The 17159-nt window shown below is 39.0% G+C and overlaps 1 protein-coding gene across 1 annotated transcript in view; it reads left to right on the forward strand.

Annotated features, from left to right (window-relative positions):
• Positions 1-1115: 1115 nt before the first annotated feature.
• Positions 1116-17159, forward strand: part of asl (argininosuccinate lyase) — a 29093-nt gene continuing 13049 nt past the window's right edge. The window contains exons 1-9 of the mRNA XM_028806745.2: positions 1116-1242; positions 1380-1442; positions 2395-2589; positions 6813-6896; positions 7843-7899; positions 12929-13026; positions 13121-13198; positions 15938-16015; positions 16257-16309. Of these exons, the coding sequence (XP_028662578.1) occupies positions 1428-1442; positions 2395-2589; positions 6813-6896; positions 7843-7899; positions 12929-13026; positions 13121-13198; positions 15938-16015; positions 16257-16309 (658 nt within the window). The 5' untranslated portion in view covers positions 1116-1242; positions 1380-1427. The remainder of the gene's footprint in view (positions 1243-1379; positions 1443-2394; positions 2590-6812; positions 6897-7842; positions 7900-12928; positions 13027-13120; positions 13199-15937; positions 16016-16256; positions 16310-17159) is intronic.

The raw sequence follows: 17159 nt of genomic DNA on the forward strand, positions 1-17159 counted from the left end.
GAGGTGGGGCTCGATGGCGAGCGCCTGGTGGCCGGGCCTGCACCCATGGGGCTCGGCCGGGCACAGCCCGAAGAGGCAACGTGGGTCCCCCTTCCCATGGGCTCACCACCTATGGGAGGGGCCAAGGAGGTCGGGTGCAGTGTGAGTTGGGTGGTGGCCGAAGGCGGGGACCTTGGCGGTCCGATCCTCGGCTACATTTCTAACTGATTTTTTTTCCAATTTCCCATTTTCAAATATTTGCAATTTTAAAATTTAATTTTGACCCTGAAGGTGCACAAAACTGTTCTGCTATTTCTATGATTTTCCTAATGGAAATTTTATATCTACATATGATGGACACATCATCTATGTACACAATTCATTTTGCTTCTTCATCATTACTTCTCAATATAAAAATTCCTTGTATACTTCACTCATTTCAGATTGTTTTCTAGTAACCGTTACAGGCAGTATATAAATATTAATACTGACAACAGGCACCTTTGTTCAACCCTTTTTTTCTGTTAAGTGCCCATTAACTACTACTTTGCTAGACATGACATGGTAAATCTCCTTTATCTATCCTATAATCATTCCAGGCTAGGATATTTTCTCCAAAACTTTACAAATATAATCATGCTTTAATCTATCAAACGCTTTATAAGTCTTAATTTCTTTTCCCTCACATTTTTGTAAGTAGGCTTTGTTTTTCCCTTTAAATAAGACCCACCATTCAGTAGTGTCTTCTTACTATTTTTAATTCCTTTCCGTAGCAGAGATCGGTTGCTGTGATTGGCTGTGAAAATGTGAGGGTTTCAGCAGCACTTTCCTTATAAGCGTTTCCTTTCAGACAGCAGTGATCATTTTGCACTAATACCTAAATAATTTTTCCTGTTCAACTGCTTTGATACGCATTCTTTCCCGTGCGTGTGACCAGTGTACCAATCCGAAAGCTATGATAGCCTTACTTTGTTTTGGGATTATTATTATTATTATTGTTATTAATATTACTCTTGCTGGTGCCTAATCGTTTTATACCGCGCCTCTACACGGTAGGACACGCCCACGAATGTCTAAGTCGCCTCCCGATTGGAGAGGCGCGGCCAGTGAACTTCCCGGTTTACAGCTGAGAGGAGGCGGAGTAACTCACTCGACTGCTGGCTGGGCTAGAGTTTGAGGCACACGTTTGTTCCTAATCGGAAGACATTTGAGGTGTCCAGAAGGGAACAAATTCGAAATAGACAGCGTTAGACACATCAGCTAGTATGTATTTTAGAATCTTAGTGTGGAACGTTCGGAGAGGATTTCGGTGTTGATCGTTTTATCCTTGCGTTTCTTTACTTATTAATGTTTCTAATGGTGTCTTTTGAAATTAGTAAATAATTATGTTTTTCCATCAGGGATCTAAGAAGTCATCTCAAAACCACAACGCAAGTTCAACCCCAGTTATGTCTGCCTCTGAGGTAAATATTAAAACGACCGCTGATCTTTCAGTTTTTAAGTCTGCTTGGCGCTGTCAGTCTGTTCTTTTAAAACTGCTCGATTGAAACTCGATATTCTAGTTACAACCGGGAAGAATGAGGGCAATTGTGTGTATTTCATTCTAAACGCTTTCCGGTTATAATGTAGAAAAAGACGAGAAAAATGTTTAGGAACATAGGGGGAAATTCCCGTGAAGCACAGACGAGTAAAATGAGAACTAAAAATCCCTGACTTGTTCTGGTTTTGCGTTGGATTTAGACGCCGTTTTCTGTTATTGTATCTACCTTATACTGTACAACTTATGACTTACAACAACTTATGACTAATAACGCAGTCATGTTAATGCTGTAACTGTTTGGTGGAAAGGTTTCTTTATTTTGGTAAACAAATTAATCTATATAGATCTTATGTATACCTGTAATTGACACGGTCTGTAGATCTTTGAGTTGTGGTGGGAAGCAGGGGTACTTTGATGGTAGCGTAGATATTACAGGACTACGGGGAGAAGTGCAGAATAACAAGTGGACAACATACAGAACTGGACGTGACTTACACGTGCTGTAGAGCCCCCACTGGACAGGTTTAAATGGAGGTTAAAGCATTGTAACATTCGAACTTCGAACGAATGCCACCAGGATGCAAAAGAAACCGGTACTTTGCTCTTTTACAACTCTGAATTAAAAAATATACAAGTAAAACTTTAACTGTATTGTCAAGTGTGAAAGGATTTGGCATTGTCTGTTACCAGCTGGCAATTCATATAATTTTGCCATGGTCACCACATCCATTTCACTTAATTGCTTTAGTTTAAAACTCTTTTTCCTATTTCAGACAAAGCTACAGTGGGTTTTCTGATTTTATTAATTTTATTTGTGAAGACAATTGCTAACTCTACAGACATGTTTCATTATTACTTTAACATTTGTTTTGCAGGAAAAAAAATTGTGGGGTGGCAGATTTGTTGGAACAACTGACCCCATCCTGGAAAAGCTCAATGGTTCCATCCCTTATGACCAGCGTATGTGGGCGGCTGACATTGAAGGCAGCAGAGCCTATGCAAAGGCACTGGCCAAAGCTGGGCTGCTCACTAAAGAAGAAATGGAGCAGATTATACATGGGATGGAGAAGGTCTTGATTTTCTTTTCTTCTTAGTATCAGTGGGAAATCCATGTTGAGTTTCTGAAAGGGCCCATAGGTTAGTGATGTCATCAGATGCAATGGTATTTTAATATTTTTGGATTGCACGATTGATCATATATTTTATATTTATATTTCTTTATATTTTATCTTTATATTTCTCTCTATTATTAAGAAAAACTTGGAAGGAGACAAGACATGACGAGACTTTGTGCCAAGAGATTTAACCACGCCCAGGGCCGCAAATAAATGAGAAAGAGTAGATGACAAAGTAGAACGTTGTAAAGAATTCAAAAACATTGGCGTGGTATACATGCAGGGCAGGTTAGAGATAATGAAAGTACTAAACTTCGAAAGTCTTAAAAAAATGATAGATCGCATTAGCGCTAAGAATTGGAAATTATTACTTGGTGAAATAACGGAACAGCGAAAAGAGATTGAAAATAATGTTTGGATTTAAACTTTAAGTCGGAGACTAGATCATCTAATTCATGTTGCCATCAGGGAAAAGTATTGTTTCTTCCCAATGAAGAGGCGTATCTGCAAGAATTAAAAGTTTTGTTGTTTGGTGAAAGTGAAATCCACATACGCGAGCGGCAGAGACGCAAAGTGGCTGGTGCAAAGCGCTGGCGGGGGTGGGGTTGGCGAGCGAAGCGTCTCAAAAGAAAAAAAAAATAGTACAGATAGACCAAGAGGCTTATTGAAACCTTTAACAATTTGTGTGCATGTTAGTCCATATTGGTCATGAACTCATAAATGAGTAGATGCACAGTGGTCAGAACCAATAGACGTTTGGCCCAGTGGCTTAGTGGGTTAGAAGAGAAACCGCAAAATTCAAATTATTATTACACCTTGCTGCTTTGCCTCAGAATCCAAGTAGTCCATTTAAGTTGCCTGTGCATAAGCTCAATGACGTGTTACCCAGCTGATGATGGCATGATGTATTTTTGGTGGATATGAGCAGGACAGTCAAAGAGGGCTTTGTTCAAGAATCAGTGAATTACTTGTTATGGAGGAAGTATGGATCCAATGTGGACGCTAGGTGGCACTGTTGCCCTTTAAACCCAACAGAGAGACACTCGGGACACAGGTTAAAAGCACTAAGAAGTTGTTTTCAATTATTTGTGTCTTGCACAGTGCTCCCAAAGCACCACAGCCACAACAACACAATCAAGTAAATACAATAATCACAATTCTCTTCTCCCCCACACCTCCCTAGCAAGCTTCGTCCACCAACCACTCAACTCTGGCTCACTTGCTAGGGTCCGAACAGTCCTTTAAATAGTGCCCGAACTGGAAGTGTTTCTGTCCTTCCATCCACATGACTTTCCAGAACATCTGGGTCAGATGGAGAATTTGAATTTTCTTCAGTCCATAAGTACTTCTGGGCTTTCCCCCCTGTGACTTGGTAGTATTTCCAGGCTATGGGTGAGACACGACTCCCCAGGTTCTCTTGCAGTGTTCCCTGGTGGCACCCATGGTACCCAGCAGGGCTGTGGTATTAAACTACATGTCCCATAGTGCCCAGTGGGCACCACTGCAGTCCAGGGAAGCTGCCATCTAGCGTCTTGGGTAGGCAGTGTCCTAGAAAAGCTGCCTTCCCCCATACTTCCATCTCAGGGGTGTCCCGGCCATCTGTTACACCAGCTTAGCCTTACTGTGTTTTTTTTTTTTTTTGTGGAAAAGAGCCAAATAAAGGTGTCTGGTTTGAAAAGTAGCCCAAAATAAACCCAATGGCTGCCAAGATCACCTGCTTTGGAAACACCTGTTCATAGCTATCAGAATTGGGCAGCAGAGTTGTGTTGGTAGAATGGCTAAGCAGGCTAATGAATGCAGCATGTGGTGTGATAGTGTAGGAGACACTCGTTTTGGGCTTCTTAGCAGTTCGTCAAGAAATATGTTGAATATGGGGAATCAAAATTAGTTATCGCCTCCTTGTTGTATACATGACTGAACACAATAGATCGATTTACATTGAATATGATCTCTGGCACATCTCCACTGCTGACATTCTGTGGGTGTTTCCCTGATCCCTGAGGTAGTGCACTTCCTCTGCTGTTACAGTAATGGATTATTCATTATCCCCTAGATTTGCAGGAGCCTGAATTCAATTTGGAAAATGCTATTTCTATTGTGTATGAAGAAAGTCAAGAATTCAATTTGCTATCATGCTGTGTGCCTTTGAACTCCACAAAACTGTAAATACTATAAATATTGCTAGCATCAAGCAACCCCTTTCCCCCTTTTTTAAGGGGAAAACATTCCTAGCAGACTTCACTGTAAATATGGCCTGTCATGGAAAGTACTGAGGCAGCCCAGAGCCATCTAGAAACAACAGGAGCATTATGGCTTGTGTGGATGGCCTTACGGTTAGGTCCATAAATATTTGGACAGAGACAACTTTTTTCTAATTTTGGTTCTGTACATTACCACAATGAATTTTAAATGAAACAACTCAGATGCAGTTGAAGTGCAGACTTTCAACTTTAATTCAGTGGGGTGAACAAAACGATTGCATAAAAATGTGAGGCAACTAAAGCATTTTTTAACACAATCCCTTCATTTTAGGGGCTCAAAAGTAATTGGACAAATTAAATAACTGGAAATAAAATGTTCATTTCTAATACTTGGTTGAAAACCCTTTGCTGGCAATGACAGCCTGAAGTCTTGAACTCATGGACATCACCAAATGCTGGGTTTCCTCCTTTTTAATGCTCTGCCAGGCCTTTACTGCAGTGGCTTTCAGTTGCTGTTTGTTTGTGGGCCTTTCTGTCTGAAGTTTAGTCTTCAACAAGTGAAATGCATGCTCAATTGGGTTAAGATCAGGTGACGGACTTGGCCATTCAAGAATTTTCCACTTCTTTGCTTTAATAAATGCCTGGGTTGCTTTGGCTGTATGTTTTGGGTCATTGTCCATCTGTATCATGAAACGCCGCCCAATCAGTTTGACTACATTTAGTTGGATTTGAGCAGACAATATGTCTCTGAACACCTCAGAATTCATTCGGCTGCTTCTGTCCTGTGTCACATCATCAATAAACACTAGTGTCCTAGTGCCACTGGCAGCCATGCACACCCAAGCCATCACACTGCCTCCACCGTGTTTTACAGATGATGTGGTATGCTTTGGATAATGAGCTGTTCCACGCCTTCTCCATACTTTTTTCTTGCCATCATTCTGGTAGAGGTTGATCTTGATTTCATCTGTCCAAAGAATGTTTTTCCAGAACGGTGCTGGCTTTTTTAGATGTTCTTTAGCAAAGTCCAATCTAGCCTTTCTATTCTTGAGGCTTATGAGTGGCTTGCACCTTGCAGTGCACCTTTTGTATTTACTTTCATGCAGTTTTCTCTTTATGGTAGACTTGGATATCGATACGCCTACCCCCTGGAGAGTGTTGTTCACTTGGTTGGCTGTTGTGAAGGGGTTTCTTTTCACCATGGAAATGATTCTGCGATCATCCACCACTGTTGTCTTCCGTGGATGTCCAGGTCTTTTTGCGTTGTTGAGTTCACCAGTGCTTGCTTTTTTTCTCAGGATGTACCAAACTGTAGATTTTGCCACTCGTAATATTGTAGCAATTTCTCGGATGGGTGTTTTCTGTTTTCGCAGCTTAAGGATGGCTTCTTTCACCTGCTTGGAGAGCTCCTTTGACAGCATGTTGTCAGTTCACAGCAAAATCTTCCACATGCAAGCACCACACCTCAAATCAACTCCAGGCCTTTTATCTGCTTAATTGATAATGTCATAACGACGGACTTGCCCACACCTGCCCATGAAATTGCCTTTGTGTCAATTGTCCAATTACTTTTGAGCCCCTGAAATGAAGGGATTGTGTTAAAAAAATGCTTTAGTTACCTCACATTTTTATGCAATCATTTTGTTCACTCCACTGAATTAAAGCTGAAAGTCTGCACTTCAACTGCATCTGAGTTGTTTCATTTAAAATTCATTGTGGTAATGTACAGAACCAAAATTAGAAAAAAGTTGTCTCTGTCCAATATTTATGGACCTAACTGTATGTAGGTGGATGGTGGCTTTCAGCACTTTTGTTATTTTGGTCTTTTTATTAGATGTCTCATTGTTATTCAAAAGCTTTTATGAATAGCAACATTTTAAGTGCTTCCCCACTCATATACTGAAAATGTGTGTGATTGAGACCTGCAGTGGAATGAAGTTGCAGAGTTTACGTCTGACACCTTTCTACATTTTGCAGATATATGAAGAATGGTCCAAGGGGAATTTCAAGATCCAGGCAGCAGATGAAGATATTCACACAGCCAATGAGCGGCGACTGAAGGTAACCATATAATCTCCCAGTTACCAAATACAAGCGAAAACTCAATCACCTCTTAGCCTTGTTTTCTGCATTGAACTGGATGACTAGCAGGTTAAGTAGTGAACATAACTAACATTCTCAAACCCACTTAATCAATTTAGGTTTGCTGGAGGCCTGTCTCAGCAGCAGGAACCAATCCTGGACAGGACTTCAAATGCACTGGAGGTCTCAATCACACACATACCAGCACTCACAGTCATACAGAGTCAATTTAGAATTTTGTCAAACTTGCATAGACATTTTTGGGATGGGGTGGTAACCCACTCACACTTGGGAAATATGTGCAAAGTCCACACAGACAGCAACAAGCCACTGGTTGGAAACCCAAGGTGCTAGATCCATGAGGTAGCAGTACTAAGCACAATGCTGCTGTGCTTCTGTGGGTCAGTATCTGAATAAAACAATTTTAGCATTTATCTTAGTTTCCTCAAGGTGGACATAGCTATGTTCTTTTCCAGTCTAAAGATTTGAATAGCAGATGTCATAATAAGCTTGAGGCAAAGCAACTAGAATTTTGTAACCATTCTAGAGAACATTTTTACATTTTTAAAACTAGCCACTGGAGACCAAGTGCACCCTGAGCAGTATGGAGTCCAGAGCTGGGAGGAGTATGGGAAACATCTATTTGGTGACATCTATTGGGGTACATCAAAAGCATGCTGCTAGCTAGCCTGTGTTCCTACAAGGGGGAATTCTTAGGTGGAATACTAGAAAGTAATGCTCAAAAGCTCATTGGTAAAAAAAATGTCATCTCTGTTTTAGGTTATTTATTGGGCCTGTTTTCTCTACTAATTTTACTGATTTGTTATTCTTTATCAAGATATTTAGAAAGATCTTTCTTAATGTGCTGTAGAACTCTTGCATTTTCCCTGTCACTCTCACTACCTACATTGTCATCTTTTTGCAGGAGCTAATAGGAGACACAGCTGGAAAGCTGCACACTGGACGCAGCCGAAATGACCAGGTATGGTTACTTCTGCTTTTTCAAGTTGTATTGTCAGTGTATCTAGAAAAGTTGTCTTTTTTATTATTATTTTAAAGAAAGTCACTTACCACAGCACTATTTATTGAGCACTGAATTAAAAAATGAGTACATACAATTATTTGTGGCAAAGTCTTCACTTTTCTCTCCTCTGTTTTGCTTTCCTATTGCTGAAAATCTATGTTCACTGCCTATTGAACTTCTTTGTAACTTTGTTCTGTGTAAGGTAGCCCCAACCGCACCGTAGCACATTCTGTCCTTAAAATGAGAGACCCCAGTAGCTGGTTATAATTTGTTACTGTGTCTGCTGATTCATAACTGACAATATAAATAGAAGAAAATAATTAATAATAATTTTAGTACTCATAATAAGTTTAACCAGCAATGTGGGTAAAATAAAAAAGCAGAGAAAACATAAGCAAACAATTTTATATAGCACCTTTTATAGCAAACATATACAAATGCACTTGTCTTGTACTATTGAAGCCAGTACAAGCCAAGGAACTGAGCCTGTAAAACAGTGGCATCACAAATCGTGCAAATGTTCTTCTTGTTTCTGCATGTGTTTTTCTTTAGGTGCTCTTATTTTTCTTCATACGGCCCAAACATGTACAGGGTGTGTTAGTTTGATATAAAATTCTAAAATAGCTCAGTGTGAGTGTGTGCATGAATTGTCCCTGCAGTGGAGTGATGTCGTATTCAAAGCTGCTTTCTACTTTGTGCCCAGTGCTACTAATAGGCCCTGGACCCCTGTGTCCCTCATTCAGATTAAGTGAGTTTGAACAATTTATATTATGCTTTTGACTTTTAAAAATTACATGAATTACTTACTTTCCTGACTTTAAAAATAAATAAAACATTTCTTGTGTCTGTTGATAATGAGAAGCAAGGAACAGAATAGAGTTTAGCATGTGATTATTTGCATTAACAAGAGATTTAGTTGGAATTGTGTGGTTGGACTGCTAGGATCTGGAGGGACAGGTGTCAAGAAGCACTTGAACTTATAATACAGCAATCTGACCTTTGCTATTAGGCCTAGGGCCTTGGCCATGTCTTTTTCTTTAGAGCAAGGGTCTTCTACTCAAGTCCTGGAGAGCTACTGTGGCTGCAGGTTTTCATTCTAACCCTTTTCTTAATTAGTGACCAGATTTTACTGCTAATTAACTCTTTGCCTTAATTTTAATTGATGCACAACTTAAGACTCAGGCCCCTTAATTATTTGTTTTTTCCTTAATTAGCAACCAAACAATATTAAGACACAAAATGAACCAACACATAAACAACAACCTGCGTCCATCACACAATAACTGAAAATAAAGAAAGGTGAAGGCCTCAGTAATGTTGATCTGCTCAGTTCCACAAAACATTTTGACAGCACTCTGCATGGAATTAAATAACAGGTTTAATTTGCAACGAGAATTGGCTTCAAGTTAAGAAACTGAACGAAGGTTGGAGTTTAGTTGGTCAATTGTTGGTTCACTTCACATTAAATTAATGTTTAGGTGCTGTGTAAGGAAAAAAATCAAATCAGCAGTCAGAGTCTCAAGAAAAATCAATTAAAATAAAGGGAAATAGTTAATTAGCAGCAAAAACTGGTCACTAATTAAGAACTGGAGTTGGAGACCCCTGCTTTAGAGCATATTTCTTTCAACACAGGTACATTTTTGGAATGTAGGCATTTCTGGAGTAAATCTGTATAGTGAACGCTACGTTCAGTAACTTTATAAATGTTCACCAATAATATAATAGTCTCCATACATTGTTTTACAGTTGGACAGGCAGGTTAAATGATTCATTTAAGAGTTTCACAATAAGTCAGAAGCTGAACCAGCAGTCTTGTGTCTTAAAGAGCATGGGTTCACCCTCTGGGCCAGGGATGTTGCTCTCAGATCTTGGAGGGCTGCAGTGGCTGTAGGTTTTTGTTACAGCCAATTTCTTAATTGGTAACTGGTTACTGCTGGCAATGGAATATACTTGTTGGACCTTCATTTTAATTGCCTTCCTTTTTAAGGTGCAGAATGTCAAATTTTCTGTATTGCTTACAATAATGAGATGCAAAGTCAGCCAACATGTGCTTAGTTAACTCAGGTGTTTCAAACTCAGTTCCTGGAGAACCACCATTTTGGCTCCAACTTTTATTTTTTTTAACATAAGCCAATTCATGCTGTTAATTAAAACACATTATCTAACGCTGTGATTTCTTAGTATTCTCTATTTTGCCATACCAGACATTTCCTAACAGTTTATACTCTATGTTAGGGGCACCATTACCCACTGAATGGGTTTTTATAACATTCAACGAATGTCTCCGCGACTCAGTGGCAGCACCTCTCTCAGTACAGGAGTAAGTGAGGGTGAACAGTGAGGTGAGAACCCACATTTAATCGGAGTAAAATCTGATTCCAAGATTATGGGAAGTTAGGGGGCGACAGTACAATTTTAATCTGTATAAGTGACAGAATGGCATAGTGGCTTCAGTTGTGCATGTGATGAGGGGACTCCTGGTATAGATTAATCACAAGCTGTAAAGTCTTTTAAACAGATAATTGTGAACTACAGTAGCCTTTCAGGATCTTTTGAAATAATATTTACATTTGAGAATTACTGAGTCCAAAAGAGCAGTTCTTGAAGGGGTTTGGATTTGGGACCAACTTGCCAAAGTCAAAGATGCAGCCAGTCACTTTTCAACATTATAATTTGCTAACATTAATTCATTTTACTTTACTACAGTTATTTATGCAAAAATACTAAGACTCCAGTCCAATTTTGTGGTATTTGCATTTCAAACATAGGGATTTCAGCCAGTCCTCCATCATTTTTTCTCCCCTCATCCATGATGATAGTAAGGAAGTAAGAGATTGCCTTTGTCAGGGATTGACTGTCTGGGTGGACATCAAGGTGCATTTAATACAGAGACCCAGGCAGCGATGGAGATCACTTGATCGAGAGAGAGAGAGACTGTGTTTGAGGAAGTGGAGAGAAAGATGGTACGATTACTACAAGCCAACAGGAGTGGAGCAGGAAGGAGTAGAATTGTACTAAGTTTGTTTAATCTCCAAGAAAGTCTAATGGTATGCTACATGGTGATAGTTTTAGAACAGTGGGGAGTTCATTTAGGAGAGCAGATGTCAAACTGTGACCTGATTATCATGAATAAATACATAAGAAAATACTTACATGACTAAAGTGTCTTAGAGTAGAGTGAGCAACGTCAGTCCTAGAGGGCTGCAGTGGCTGCAGGTTTTTGGTCCAGCCCAGTTGCTTAATTAGAAAATAATCCTTGCCAATAGCAGATCTTATTTTATTTTTTAATTTGTCTGCAATATCAGGACATTCTTATATTGCAGATTTTTTCCTTTCTAAGTAAATCTTCCAAATGATTTGAAGCCTAAAACCGATTAGTAATTTTCAGTTCTTCACTTTCTTTTCAGTTTCTATCTTTCTTGCCTGAAGAAGGGGCCTGAGTTGCCTTGAAAGCTTGTATATTGTAATCTTTTTAGTTAGTAATAAAAAGTGTCATTTTGCTTGACTTTTCATTATATTCATAATGGCTAACACGGTACAACATCCTAGTACTAAGTATTTTATTAAACCAAAGAGTGCACAATGAATACACATGGTTGGAAAAGAAGACAATCTGGATGTAGAAATTCTGTTCTGTTCTTATTTGCATCTTATTGGTAATAAGGTCAGGTTAGGTTGGGGTCATGCACTGGTACAGTGCATTGCCACACCCACCTCACAACGAAACAGCTTGAAATCCCAGTTGGCAACCCCCCAGGCAGACATGTGATCCAGTCCCCCCTCCGGAAATGACCTTCTGTTTGCCACAGCCAGGTGTTACATGGGTGTCTCCTTGGTCTGGTCCAGCCATTCAGATCCTCAACAATGAGGATTCTGTGAGCCTGATCACCCTCAGGGAATCTCACCACATGGCCGTACTGCTCTAACTGATGCTCTCTCAAAATGCAGGTAATGTGCCTCATTCGGGACTCCATAAGCAACTGCTCATTTGACACAAAGTCAAACCAATGTTACCCAAGGATTCTCTGAAGAGACACCGTACCAAAGAAGTCCAGTCTTTGTCTCAGGTCACTGGATAGCATCCATGTCTCACAACCATATAGCAAAACAGGAAACACCAGGACTCTAAAGACTTGGACCTTTGTCCTTTTGCATAGATATCGTGAGTGCTACACACCCCTTTCCAGTGACTTAATGACCCCCCATGCTCTCCCAATCCGTCTACTGACTTCATAGGAAGAGTCCCCAGAGACATGAATAAGGAGCAATTAAAAACAGGGAAGACTAAAACAAGCAATTAAGGATGGGAAACCTTAACGAGCAAGACAACTAAAATGAAACAGAAAAATGTCACTTGGACAATAAGTGCTTCATCAGCAGTAACTGACTTCTCTTTAAGCAAATAGGGTTGGAGCAAAAACCTGCAGCCACTGCGGCCCTCCAGGACCGATGTTGCTCACACTTGTCTTGGAGATTTAAAAGTTACTTTACTCTGATACAATAACTATCACCTGGTGGAGCACTTGACTTGTGCTTCTGTATTACAGGTAGTTCTACTACCACACTTTGCGCACTGCTAGTCTAAAAACTTTTTGAATATTAGTTGGCATCATACCAAGCAATGCTCATTAGGTTGTTTAAAACCTAATGCTTTAAACATGGTGCTGCACTGGTATTCAAAAATGTGCCAGGTACTGAAATGAAGGGAAGTTGTGTGAGCAGTAGAACGGGGCACACTGACACACTTGTAACCCGATATGGTGGACAGACTGTTACATACTATAAGAAGGTTTGGCAGTGAATAAGTTGATGTCTTTCATATGCCGCCCTCCCAAAAAAATGAAGTGCAACAACTTATGACACAAGTGAATGCAACTTCTGTGCTCACAAAGAGACAGTCTTCAACTAACTAAAATCTAATGTGCTCATTGTTTCTTGTCTAGTATATTTTTGAGACAGCGTGTGTGTCTCTCAATTGGCTTTGCAGGTTGTGACCGACATGAGGCTGTGGCTTCGAGATGGCATCACCACACTATTCAGCCATCTTCACCTGCTTGTTAGTACTATGGTGGAGCGGGCAGCACTGTAAGCACTCTACCTTATTTATGTGCAAAACTCTCTGAGTTTGATGAGGCTGCTCTGTGTGTGTCTTTTAACATCTGTCTGTGACTTCTACCAGGGAGGTTGATTTTCTGTTTCCTGGATACACCCACATGCAGAGAGCCCAGCCAATCAGGTGGAGCCACTGGTTACTCAGGTAAAACTTTATGTAAAGATATTTAAATATATGTTTACAGTAATTGAACCGTTATGATTAAGACAGGAGTGACTCTTTGGCCTCTGTTGACAATAGGTCACTTCCAGCATATGAAGATGCAAGAATATGAAACCAGCTGCCCACCCTTTTTGTCCCACTTTTTATATATGAGGTTAAAGGGGATACAACTTCCTCACATGAAGGGGATTGGCGGTGTTTGTTGATTGTAAATCTGTTTGTACATCCATTACAGCTTCAGAAATGCATCATCCAAAACAGTAATTCTTAATGTTTTGGTTTTAAAACTGCACACTGCGGGATTACTCAGAAAACCTTATGGACCCCCTTGACCATTCTTGGAACAACTACTGTTATTGATTGTATAAACTGACAGTAAAAGTTAGTGACGTTTGGGGGTATTAGGTAGGCACTTGTAGTAGGCCAGATTGACTAGAAGTCTACTTTTAAGTCACAAGGCTGGGTTTTCTATTTCAGCCACCGGGTTGCTGTGTAATCCTAAGCAATTCACTTGAGTTGCCTGAAAAGAATGTTAGTAAGTTGTATGAAGAAAAAAATTGTGATGCCTTTGGAATATTCTGGATCCTTACAGGAAAGATTCCTAAAAGTAGTAGTAGCAGTGATATTATTACAGGTAGAGTACAGCGAAATTCTTATTGGTGTGCCCAACCACCTCTGTGATTTATGATCCATAGTAGTGAATACCACACTCTCCATTAGTACTCAACTGATAGACATAAGTGTAGAATAAACATCTCTAATGTGCGTGTGGCTGAAGATGTTTGTGGTATTGCCAAATGGACACATTAGGACTTCTTATCATTCTTTTTTCCACTGCCAAAAAACAGTATATAGAATTTCAAAAATAATCTTAAACAAATCCTGTAGATAATTTTTATTTTAAACCACTTTGATTTCAAACATTTTTATGAAAATGAAGTCGAAGAATCATAATTGGTAAAACCTTTCTCCATTACAAGTGTATAGTGACTGTAAACAGTTGAAAATGCTTTAAGCAATATTTGTATGCTCTTTTGTCTTGGTAGAGTAATATATTACTCTATTTTTCCCTTTTGTATTATTAATAGGTAGCCTTTGTCAGAATGCCTCAAAACTCACATACTTACCACTGTTTATAAAGTATTGTACCATATAAACTCTTCCTACCTTCCCTTCTACATTTATAACCTCAGGCAATTAGGTGTAGTAAAAGACAAGCAGGAGTTAAGTTACAATTTAAATAATGTATTATTGATAATATTCATAAATAATAACAATATGCAAAGTACAAGTGAATACTGGCCACCATGCAATCCGATAAATGCTGATGTGTAGTTTCAGGTGGCACACAGACTTGTAGTTACTTTAAATGTCTCTAGTTCATTTTTGGTCAGCTTTCTTCAGAACAGGCTGCATGCCTGTCTCAATATGGCTGCCGAGCTGTGCTCCTCTTGGCAATAGTGTGACAGAGAGATGCTTCTTCATTGTGATGTTTGTAGGAGAGAGAGGGAGGGGTAAAGCAAGCAAATTTTATAGATTCTCTGTCCAAACCCTACAGCCAATAGGGCATCATGGTACTTAATTACTTCAGGCAACTTCAGACCAATGGGGCTCGCAATAACTTCCACACCTGCCAAACCAGCTCAACCAGCTCAACCATTTGTTGAGCTGATGCTTGCCAGCTAGGTGGTCTGCCTTTCCTGTTGGGGCTGATTGAGAGAGTCCTCCAGAGAATCACTTGCCAAACTGGTTTGAAGCACTTCCCTTGACCCTGTCGTAAAATTACAAAGAGACTTAGTCCTTAAAGGGGGTAGGGGTACTTAACCATCAAACCATTGCTGTTCTTATCAATGGTAGACATTAGTGTTATAAGTTACTAATAAAGACATACAAAATATTTATCAACTTGAATGCAAAATATCACACCACAACATATGCTTTTTTCAAATGGTAACTTTTAGGGTGGTATGCAGTAAAATGTAGCTAATTTTGTTTAACATCAGTTGATTTCCATCATTCCAAGATTGTAATGAAGCTACCAAATGTGATTGCTATTGGTTGGTCTGAAGACACACACAAAAAACACGCGCACACACACACGTGCGCACATGCAGACAAACACACACATATTCCTGAACATAAACAGATTAACATCATGCTGGAAATTGTCAAATTATGCTCAATGCTGTCTAATATCTGCATCTTTCAAACTCTTGGTCAAAATTTGTACCCATTACCATACATTCTTCTATTCTACGTGAAGAGAATGTATATTTAGGAAAATAGTGGGGTGGGTACAAAATAGTGTTATCCACCTTTTCCCTTCTCATTAACAAGAACTACAGTGCCTTACACTCTTGCAAAAACCTTTTATTGTACCCTACAACGGTAAGCAAACCCAATACCTTGATCCTCCTAGTAACTTTTTACATATAGAAATGTATTTAGCTTTTTGAATACTGACCCCAGCACCGTATGAAACTAGTCACCTTGCTAGTCTCTGGTCAGTTGGATGAAACTTCAATGAAGGATCAAGTCACTGTGTAGATCTGTTAAGAGTAGCAACTCATTCTGGTTAGCATCAACTATGGAGAACATGGGTGACTGTGACCTCTGATCAAGCCTTACATATGTGGGTTTGCCTTGTATAATTATAAGATTTTACAACAGCTGACTGTTGTCCTGCCCTCTGACTGACTTGTGACTTGTGTTTGATTTTAGCCACGTTGCTGCCCTGTGCCGAGATGCAGAGAAACTTGAGGAAATGATGCCGCGTGTCAGTGTCCTGCCATTGGGAAGGTTTGTTGGCAGACCATTTACACTTTATTAAGGAATTCCTGAGGTTCTGTCATTGATGTGAAGCGAGGTCTGTTTTTTTTTTTTTTAACAGTTTTTAATTCTTAAAAAAATATATTTGTGTTATTGTGTGTTTTTATGTTTTCTTTGGTAGGTCCAGTACCCCTCTAACAAATTAGCATATTTTGAAAACTGGATAAAATTAACATTCTTTGTGTTCCTTTTCTTTAATTCGTAACCACAGTGGGGCCATTGCTGGAAACCCTTTCAACATTGATCGTGAATTCCTCCGTACAGGTATTGGCATTTAATTATTTATTTTGCACTGCTGATAATTATTAAGCAAGACAGTTGTGATTAAAGTTGGTAATAAGGCAATGAGATTTATAGGGCTGTCTTTTGGGCAAGTGAGGAGAGGGCTTTTTAGGTAAGGGAGCACTTTAAACCACAGCTGTAGTGCTGTGATGTAGTTTGTGGTGTGAAGTGCTTTGTGATAGTCCTGGCAATGAAAAGCTCTGTATGAAATAAAAGCTGTCTAATGTATCAACTGAACTGCACCAAAATGCGGGGGATCCTCCACTAAGTGTTTGATTTCCATTGTCTGTTTCAGTTCTAATTATTCTTGTTTTCAGGTTTCTCGTGTGCAAGTTGTGTAAAGCTAGAGTCTGCCTGCTTATTTTATTAAATACTAGCAAAATACCCGCGCTTCGCAGCGGAGAAGTAGTGTGTTAAAGAGGTTATGAAAAAGTAAAGGAAACATTTTAAAAATAACGTAACATGATTGTCAATGTAATTGTATTGTCATTGTTATGAGTGTTGCTGTCATATATATATATATATATATATATATACACACACATATACACATATATTATATATATATATATATATATATATATATATATATATATATACACACATATACACATATATTATATATATATATATATATATATATATATATATATATAATACATATATATATATATATATATATATAATACATATACACAAATATTTTATTTATATATATATATATACATACATACATACATACATGCACTTACAATAACATAGAAATCAATATAAACAACATTAACATCATTATCATATGAGAATATGAAGTAATATATAAGAAGCACATTTC

This window comes from Erpetoichthys calabaricus, chromosome 8, assembly GCF_900747795.2.
Source record: "Erpetoichthys calabaricus chromosome 8, fErpCal1.3, whole genome shotgun sequence".
Lineage (NCBI taxonomy): Eukaryota > Metazoa > Chordata > Cladistia > Polypteriformes > Polypteridae > Erpetoichthys > Erpetoichthys calabaricus.